This window comes from Patiria miniata, unplaced genomic scaffold (genome assembly GCF_015706575.1).
Source record: "Patiria miniata isolate m_02_andy unplaced genomic scaffold, ASM1570657v1 HiC_scaffold_7, whole genome shotgun sequence".
In the NCBI taxonomy this organism is placed as follows: domain Eukaryota; kingdom Metazoa; phylum Echinodermata; class Asteroidea; order Valvatida; family Asterinidae; genus Patiria; species Patiria miniata.
In genome coordinates, this window is record NW_024037074.1 from 16,456,599 (window position 1) to 16,466,617 (window position 10,019).

The 10,019-nt window shown below is 43.3% G+C and overlaps 1 protein-coding gene across 4 annotated transcripts; it reads right to left on the reverse strand.

The window, feature by feature from the left end:
- Nucleotides 1-155: 155 nt before the first annotated feature.
- On the reverse strand, nt 156-5,296 carry LOC119745744 (ankyrin repeat and SOCS box protein 1-like). 4 transcript variants are annotated; one of them, XM_038222312.1, is made up of 3 exons: nt 5,215-5,296; nt 3,599-4,456; nt 156-2,835 (listed from the first exon to the last, which is right to left on the reverse strand). In XM_038222312.1, exons 2-3 carry the CDS (start codon nt 4,332-4,334, stop codon nt 2,705-2,707), a joined length of 867 nt encoding a protein of 288 aa, XP_038078240.1. In that variant the 5' UTR covers nt 4,335-4,456; nt 5,215-5,296; the 3' UTR covers nt 156-2,704. The 4 variants fall into 4 exon arrangements, with proteins under 4 accessions (XP_038078240.1, XP_038078241.1, XP_038078238.1 ...); XM_038222313.1 differs by having other exon boundaries at nt 5,207-5,293; XM_038222310.1 differs by having other exon boundaries at nt 5,136-5,285.
- Nucleotides 5,297-10,019: the final 4,723 nt, after the last annotated feature.

Below are 10,019 nucleotides of genomic sequence, written 5' to 3' on the forward strand. Positions count from 1 at the left end.
TGGTAAAGTAGAAAAAAATATTCTTGTGGTTATATTATTTTGAGAGGAAATGATAGTTAAACTAGCATCGTCTGTAGTTGATGGTTGTATATAATGTAATTATCTTGTTTCAGACTTTATGAAGTGCATTTATGGAAATAAATTGCCAGTGCAAATATAGAAATTCTGAAATTGAAAAAGATGAGTTCTCCTTTCATTTCTTTTGGAAATCAGGTCATGAGCCGGGTCACAAGCCCAACCACAGTTAACTTTGAATAGATTGTTTTCACCGAAATGAATGGATTTAAATTAATCAGATTTTTTTCTGCAAAGGGATTCGATTGATTTTACCAAGTAAATAATACAACCAATCAGGATTTTTTTTCACAGATTTTAATTACTTTCACTCCAAAGGACAGTTCAGGTTATGAGCATAAAATATTGCATACTATTTAACTCCTTAAAGTTGAATGAATAAATAAAGTTTAAATCTGTTTTTAACAAGTGCATAAATTTGTAGAAATGACAATTTGAAAACAAAGTTTGTAATGTCTCAACGTGTGAATTATATACAAATTATTGGGTATTCTGCTACAGTATAGTAAACCGACCACATTCACAAGGTGCCATTTTCAATCATGTTCCCTGAATCTATTTTATAAATTGTAAACTGTTGAATGGGATGGTACCAGACTATTGTATGACTGGAGCAGTTCGAATTACTGCACCCTTTGCATGCCATATGCTAGTTGCAGTAAAAATGAAGACGTCCAAATTTCAGGCCATGTGTGCCTGCTAAAAATGTAAACAATGTGCATGATCGCCTCTGCCAACACCCGGCATTAAAATCTCTGGAAAAAATACTTGAAACTAGGAGGTCAGAATGATTCAACGGTCCCTACCCCTTTCCATATTACATAACAGACCGAGAGAGTATGCATGCCTCATTGCATTGTGGGAATACAGATATGCTAATTACTAATTAGCATTAATTCCACAGGGCAGTACCGGTGTAGCACAAATTTAGGTTTTATGAAATATGGACTCATTGATGGTACTGCACATGCGCATGCATAGATAATTAGGAGAGGGACCGGTCACGTGAGAGGGTTTAACCAATAAAAGGGGAAAAGAGTCTGATTTTCATACGAGTCCATTTTCATATGACACCGGTCCCTACTTTTGAAGTCGAAATCGATGATGGAGGGACTGAGAACCACTTTAAATTTTATATTCCAAAAAACCTGTTCTGATCAGGAGCGCCCTCGCTTGTGGTAAACAACTTTTTAACAAAGTGTGAAAAGTTGACAAAGATTGATACTTGTCGATGGACTCTGGGCCTCATCGTGAAAAAAAAAAAAGAGGCGTGAAGGATCATGTTGGTGCCAATTGCCTGCCATGTGCAAGTGGATGGGCCAGGTGTCGACAATCCAAAGGTATGCAACAAAGTACCGTAATCTACAGCATAAAACCCAACTCTCTAGACTTGTTCCTGGCCCAAAATTGCTCAAAGTCTTATTGATAACAGGAAGCATTTTGTCTGCCTCGCACTTATCTTGTTCACACTGCAGCCCTATATGCATGGGCACTGTCTTCTATCTTTGACTTTGAGATTAATTCTTTTACTTCCTCATGTGCAGTTTTATGCACAACACAATGTTTTGTGTGAATTGATCATAATGGGGTACACGACCCAGAAGGCTCTGCAAATTCTGTGTTTTCTTTACAAAAGTTTGTGGGAAGAATTAGCAGTCTAGAACGCCCTTGGATGCAGAGTACTGGACTCGAGTCACAATTTTCGGTGACTCGATTTGAGTTAAAATGGGTAAGTGACTCAACTCGAGTCACTGCGAGCAAATGACTTGACTCGACTCGAGTCACTCATCCGAAGACTTGACTCAAGTCGAAGGCTAATAGCACTCGAGTCCCAAAACTGTGCCAAAATATATTTGCCGCCAACTTGTTGCTGCTTATCACGAACAAATTTACACCTGATCACGGACTCCCACAACGTGGTATTATAATGTTGTGCAAAAACTACTTTCCTGCAGTACCAGACTTTAAACACATTTCCCAGTTGTTTCAACATCAGCTTTATGGGAAGATTTCTTAAGCCCTTGATGGAACTCCGGCTAAAAAAAAACTTTAAAAAGCTTTAACAAAAATTGAGATATTTTTTTATATAATTAGAAACAATATCGTATGTTGCAATTTGGGTTTGACATTGTCGGCGTAAAAAACTAGATCCAGCCCTGAAGCCAAACCACAGATAAAACCGAACTTTCGCTTCTCAATAACTGTAAGGTAGAACTTTGGTAGAAATGTCGAGCAGAAGCTGTGTATTGGGTACCATGCAACATATTTTAAGTCTTTTGGATCTGCATTATGGGCTGGTGCCTTGTGTTCCTTCTTTCACTGTGTATGGTGTTCAAACATGAGTGACTCGAATTGACTCAAGCACAAATGTGACCCGGCTCAACTCGACTCGAAATAAATAAATCAAATCAGATCAAATCAAAAACTGGGAGTCGACTTGCCCTTCTTGACCTAATGACTCGACTCGACTCGAGTGACTGCCCTAAAATGACTCGACTCGACTAAAGTCACTAAATTCAGTGACTCGTTTTGGATGTGGCAGGTGATACAATAGCTTTCCCACAGGATATTGTTGCTAGGTGACACAGCGCCCTCTCTTGTTCATGCATGAAGTCCACAGAGTGCATTTTCACACGGAGTATTGCAAGTATTTCTTGAGATAGGTTGGCAGTGGTAGTGCAGGGACTGATGCAAGTCTCTTCACACCCAGACTCTTGCGTACTGTCAGACGGCACAATGACTGAAGACTGCGAGGCACACCTGATCAGAAAGAACAAACAAAAACAAAATGGCATCAAAATTTTAACATGTCCACAAATACTGACAGTAGTGGTACAAACTGAAGTTTTGATTTTCACCTTGTAAATAATGCATGCACTTTGGGGATTAAGGAATCAATTTTGTTTGCCCATGTCATAAGGGGCAATGTACAGAAGACATCTGGTCATTGTTTTCTTGACCCTATCCTTCCCAATTCCTCCAAAATCTAAAATAGAGGATTTTGAAGGATTGAGGGCATTTGAAAATCGAAACGCTGGAAATTTTGAAGGATTTGAGGGCGTAAAAGGATTTTGCCTCCGGAGGATAACAGAGGATCCAGATTAGTCGGCCCCAACTGAAGTTGGATGTAATTGGAGGATTGAATCTCTGGCTGGTTTTGCCCCCCCCCCAAAAAAAAAAATAATTTTGGAGGATTCAGGCTGTTACTTGCTTTATGCATGTTTACTTAAGCAGGCATCCAGCATACCACTGTTTATTGTACACCCTCTTTACTCCAACTCTGTAGGGCCTTGGCATTGCCAATCCACAATTCAGGATGACAAATTTCAATAAGCTGCACAGGCTAATGGACTCATAAGAGCATTGAAATTTGATTATGTGATAACATGCCAGAAAACCCGTGGGAGGATTACGAAGGATCCAGGCAGAGGCCTCCAGCGACAGAAAGTGGAGGATATTGGAGGATTCAGGCTTCTTCCGGGCACGAGAGCTTAGGGAGTTACGGTTGAAGGACTCAACTCACTTAAGTAAGCCTGCACCTCCTGTTCCTTCTCTGTCATGTGATCACCAGAAACCCTCTCCTTCCACCGTTTGTTGTGATTTGTCATCGACCCACCAAACTCTACCAGTAACTCGATGAAGTAAACATCCCCCCATTCCATGGCTGCGTCTAGTAAGGATGGCCTGGCTTCCAAGTACTTCTTTGTCAGTCCGCAATCGGGATTGGCGCCGGCGATGAGGAGCGCTTGAAAGCAATCCTTGTGCCTGTAGGTGAAGCTGATGTGTAAGGGGGTGTATATCATGACGATGTGAGGAACCGCGGTCAAGAAGCAGTTGACGTCCGCCCCTGCCTCGATGAGCAACTGCAAGCACTCAAAGTGGCCCTGCATTGCCGCGATGAAGAGCGGACTACTGAGGCAGTTTGGGCTTCCGTCAGGATGGGCTCCATGAGACACCAGCGCCCTCACACACCCAGGGTGGTTGTTCTTGACTGCGACAAACAGCGGTGTCTGACCTTTGATGTCTGTTAAGTTGACATCTGCACCGTGGGCGATAAGGAGTTCCACGCGGGGCCGGCTGCCGGCCGTCGCAGCCAGCCGCAGCGGGGTGCATCCCAGGTGGTTCTTGAGGTTGATGTTCTTCTTGTTGTCTGCGATGAGGAGAAGCTTTTGAAGTGTCTTCAAGTCACCGTCAAAAGCTGCCTGATGCATAGGTGAGTTAGACACAGTGTCTCTGCGTGGCGGGCTATGTCGCACCATCACAAATTCAGTTGCTATCAGTATCAGTAAAGGTGATTTTAGAGATGCGGCATCTCACGTTTCTGTTAAACATCAGGATTCTTCTCGTCCACAGTTGGCAACACCAGAACACCATCAAATACCTGCAGAGGAAAATTTAATGTAAATTTATACTTACTAAGTTTTCCTTGTTATTAACCAGGTAAGTAGCTTCCATGAATATCAACTAAAAAACAATAAAGATTTCAAATTCAGGAAACACAAGCTTTCGGGGTTTTTTACTTTTTGTAGCACTAGCTTTCAATGGTGTGCAGCTCACGATACGGAGGAAGTCCAGTATTTGAGACACATGATTTATGGGGCTAGTAGCAAATCATATGAACCAATACCCCCTTTACGCAGAACACATCGTCTAGTTCCTAATAATGATTCATGTGATGGATAAGCCCCATAATTGGACACATACTATAGTACGTAATACTGACCCACACTGCCACTGATGGAAAAACATGTGGAAAATTTACATTTTTTGGTTTTGGTATATCCTAAACTCAGTGGTGAATTCCTCAGCTTGAGTAGCTGTCGTACTTTCTGAGGAAATTTTGAGAATGTTTCACTGAAACTTTCCATATTGCCCATCACATGGGCCTAACAAAGAAACTATTCTAAGTATCTTTTCTATCTTGGAAAATCTAGCTCTATTTAGGCACATGACATGACATGGCAAATTCGCCAAGTAATGTTAGATGGCGAATTTCCCATTTATGCTAAGCTACCTGTCAATGTCATGCCTGTCTTTTAAGAATGATGCGGCAAATTTACCATTCTTTTACTGAGTCCACATAAATGCTTTACATCGTGCCCCTCTTGTCCAATAAATACCGATATACAACCTTCATACATTCAATAACACTAGATCCACTGACGTATCAAAGCTCCAAAACGCTTGTGCCAGGAGAATAATGTTGTCATGAATATTGAACGTAACATAACAATAGTCAGGATCCTAGATATACACAACGTGAAAGTCGCTGTTTCAGAAGTCAAGGTACATGGCATAATATTATCATTGCCTTTTTATGGGGCGGGGCATAGCAATGGCTGGTGGGGTGGTTTGCTGCTGCATATTGTAGTCACATATTTGCCTCCGTTTGAATAAATTACATAAAAATTTGAACTCTAACACTAAACTATCTATTTTTCAGTACAAAAAACTAGTTGTATCGATGTTCAAAGGAGACAATCTCGATCCTTTGACTACTCAGGCATCCGCGGCCGTTATGGCACATCAGGCAACCAGACTAGTAAATGCCACTGTAGGCCCCTAATCGAACCAATTTTGCAAATCGACTGATCACTTAAGCTCTCCGCTCGTGGCATCAGACAACAAAAGTCACATGGAGATGCGAGGTCACAAATACTGTGAGGCGTCGCCAGCGGTGTAAAAACGAGTTCGGCCTTTTCCCATGGAGTGAAATTTTTTTTGTCAAGAGCGCCCTTTTTTCATGAGTGTCGATTTCCCTTTTTCACGAGTGCCCTTTTTTTAATGTTGCTCAGTCAAACCATGCTTGAACGTGACGTCGGCAACTTGTGCCGCCACGAAAAGGGACTCCTATGTTGCACAAAAAGTCATGGTCATCCGCTTTGAGCAGCGCTCCCCCCCCCCCCCGACTTTTTGGGTTGTAGACTGACCGGGTGCCCGGTAACCTTTCAAGTTTCAGCGCGGATGAGGCGATCGAGCGTTGATCATTATGCGTGGGTACTCCTCCCGTTTTCTCCCTCCCCCCCCCCCCTTTTATGGAGGGAGTGTCATTTGGGGAGTTGTTTCAACCCCCCCCCCCCCGCCCCCCCCCCAATTTTTTTTTATGAGAGTTTCTGCTGTGTACGTTTACTTCACCTCAAACGGATTCCTCTCACCCATGTGTAGCACGATATGGGACAGAGGGACCCTGGCCCCCTCCTTTGTGTTGGTCATTGTAGGTATAGGGAGATTGGGGGGGGGGGTACCCCTCCGTCCCATATCGTGCTGGGTGTACTCTCGGCCCACGTAGAGCGGCAAAGGGCCTCTGTGGTAGAAGCAGGAGGTCTTCAAAGAAATACAATATATAAACGTCTTCCCTTGAAACTGGTGAGTTGAGAGGACAGAATGTGGCCCCATTCATACCAGGAGACAGTGAGGATCCTTTCCTGATTAGGAGCAACGTCGCCCAATAATGAGCGTCTCGGTTCGTCGAGAGAATCCAGATCCTGAACGCTCCTGGTTTAACGTCATGCACCGTCACCTGGAAAATTAACTGTGAAAGAGTTCAGAGTTCACAACGCCATGAGACATGTGACTTACAGAACATGGATGCAGCGGAGGAGTCTACCTCCAGAGGTGTTCACGTCAGTTACTTGTAACGGAATATTGACATTTATCTTTTCCTCTTCTGTTTTCAGTATCTATTTGCCAAAAAAAATTAACAGTAAGATAATTTGAAGTTCAATGCGCGCATGAACTAATGCGTGCTCGCTCATAATAAATGTGAAAGCACGCAGGCAGCATACTTTTAAAACCGCAATTCACGCTTGTTGACCAAAATGAAACGAATAATTCCGAAACGGTGAACTGGTAAGGTGTAATGAAAACAAGACAGTGTCACACAATTTAACGACCTTATTGTCATCCTTTTGTTGTACAGGCCGCCATAGCTTCACAGGTACGCACAAATCATCACTAGTATAGATTTCTCTCACTTTGCTATCTTTAGACAGATGTCTTAAAACAAAACTACATACAGGACTTTAGTTTACCGTAGGACAGATCGACCATTACATGGCACATCCAGGGTTCTTGCATGGCATTTTCTCAGGTTGTAATTGATGCGGCAGCAACATGCGTTGGAAGTTCTTGTAAAAAGGACCCACGATGTTCAGTGAGTCTAAGTTCTCATCATAGGTATGATCATCTATCGCTGACACAATGGCTGGCAAAATGGCCGTGAGGATTCCTCTCTGTCTGTACATTTTACTGCAAGTCTCTTCCTCATCAGAATCAGTGACTTTCAGCCTGAAACCACCTATGCAGACTGTTCATGAGGGTGGAACTGCGACATTGACGTGTCAAACCAACTGTGACCTTAATTGTGCGGAACATGATACAATTTCCTGGGCAAGGCAGGGTGTAGTTAGCAATGAAAGTACAACACTGACCAATTGCTTTAATACAACTGATAATGTCGAGAAGTATTCAGTGTATCTGAATAGCACTGAAAATGGAACGATCTACAAGCTGGAAATAAACAATGTAACATCAGCTGACAGTGGGGAGTACTACTGCTTGGTATTAAGTCGCGTAGGTTTCTACTCCTCTGGAACTATATCACTAACAGTGCCTGATCAATCCATGTGTCAAGCGCCCAGAGTAAGAACTCAAAGTGAAGTATTGGTTGTGGGTGGTGAAGGAGAGATTCGTTGTGAACTTGACCCTCAGCCACATTCACCAACGTTTACGTGGCACTTGAAGGGAGCAGACAACCAGACTATAATCATCAACACCAGGGACAGATTCGAGACTCTTGTAAATCGACTGGTCATCTCTCCACTCCTGGCCTCTGACAACGCAAGCCAAGTAAGATGTGAGGTCACATTTGCCACATTCTGTGAAGAGTCAAGTCCTTGGCACCAGATATGTTTGGTTCCACAGACAATAGCACTGTGGCCAATTATTGGTGGCATCCTCGCCTTTCTTATCCTTGTAGCTATTGTTGCCATCGCCGTCTACCTACTCAAGATCAGAAAGCCTCACGCTCAGCCAAGACCCGATGGTTTCCCTGCGCTTCGACCATCATCCTCTATCCCATCTCGTAAAACAGGATCTCCCGTGTACTTTTACACCATCAAATCAGGAGCCACTCAAACAGAACAAAAGGGGCACCAGTACTCTGAAATTCCTCCCCAAGATCTGGAACAAACAGTGTCTATGGTAGAACAAGGGGAACCTCAAAGTGACAGACCTGCCAGACACCAGTGTTCATTTAAAACAATTAGTGGCGAGATGAGAACAGGACAGAATGTGACCCCACAAAGCAACCAGGGAGAGAGTGGGGATCCGTACCTGATACCAAATCAGAGTAACGTCACCAGTGGACCAAAAGAGAGTCAGGATTCGTACCTGATACCAAAACGGAGTAACGTCACCAGTGGACCAGGAGAGAGTGGGGATCCGTACCTGATACCAAATAGGAGTAATGTCACCAGTAGACCAGGAGAGAGTGGGGATCCGTACCTGATACCAAATAGGAGTGACGTCGCCAGTAGACCAGGGGAGAGTGGGGATCCGTACCTGATACCAAATATGAGTAATGTCGGCAGTAGAGCAGGAGAGAGTGGGGATCCGTACCTGATACCAAATAGGAGTGACGTCGCCAGTAGACCAGGGGAGAGTGGGGATCCGTACCTGATACCAAATAGGAGTAATGTCACCAGTAGACCAGGAGAGAGTGGGGATCCGTACCTGATACCAAATAGGAGTGACGTCGCCAGTAGACCAGGAGAGAGTCAGGATCCGTACCTGATACCAAATAGGAGTAACGTCGCCAATAGACCAGGAGAGAGTCAGGATTCGTGCCTGACCAAATAGGAGTAACGTCGCAGCAGGAGAGAGTGGTGATCCGTACCTGATACCAAATAGGACTAATGTCGCCAATAGACCAGGAGAGAGTGGTGATCCGTACCTGATACCAAATAGGAGCAATGTCACAAAAGACCGTGGGCAGTAAACCAGAACTAGACATCTTTGCCTTGCCTGGTATGGGCGGGGAAACTGCTTGGGTTCCTCCATTCTTCTTCCTACATAAAGCTGAGTAGAACTTGGTGAGAAACTTCACCATTAGACAAGAAACAATGAACTGGCTTAAAAAGTCGTCGTATTGTCGTAAGACATCCTCCCCCAATGAGACGTGGGTGAAAATGATGCCTGCAGTTCTAAGATGTTCACTTCAGTTGCAGCTTAATTGTGATGGTTGATTCCTTTTATTTGGTCGTATTTTAGCTTTCGATGTATAAATGTACATTATTTACAGATACACTTCGTACTTTCGTCAGAAGATCTCTAAACTGTAGTGTTTCTATTGTTTGCTATATCGCAACGGACTGGGTCGATCGGTCATGCAAAATGCATAATGTAACATTTACCGAGAAAGATGTTAGGAACAAAGTTTGTTTGCTTCCGGCGAGGCTGCGATATCAGGTCCCACGCTATTCGGACTTACTTGACGATCCTAGCGCACGTTTGAGGCATGGATACATGCGTATAAAGGGCACAACATTCAAGCGGTCCAATGACTCGATGTTTGAGGACCAAAATTTGCATTCCGAAAATCCTTCGTGTGGCAATAACACGAAAATATCACGGTAAAAAGGTAGTTGTAAAATGTTCAAATTCTACTTTTTGACGTCATCCAATTACCGAGTCCAATTGGGCGCATTCTCTCGAAAGTGCTCCTTTCTGGGTGTTTTCATATTTTTTTTCGCACTCAATTAATCAGGAAGTCAATCTTGATAACTTTAACGAGCGCGCCGGATTTCGCTTTGTTGACTTTCCGTTTAGAATTAACAAGTTGAAACGAATAATCGAAAGAACGGATGAGAGTTCAAAGAACTTTATATGCGCAATGCATGTACTATGTACTTTAAACAACATAACATCGACAGTGGGTGAATACT

Coding starts and splice junctions, on each gene's coding strand:
- LOC119745744 (XM_038222312.1), bottom strand. CDS start 4,334: ATGGTGCGACATAGCCCGCCACGCAGAGACACTGTGTCTAACTCACCT. Junction 2,836..3,598: donor GGAGGTGCAGGCTTACTTAA/GTGAGTTGAGTC, acceptor CTTTCTGATCAG/GTGTGCCTCGCAGTCTTCAG.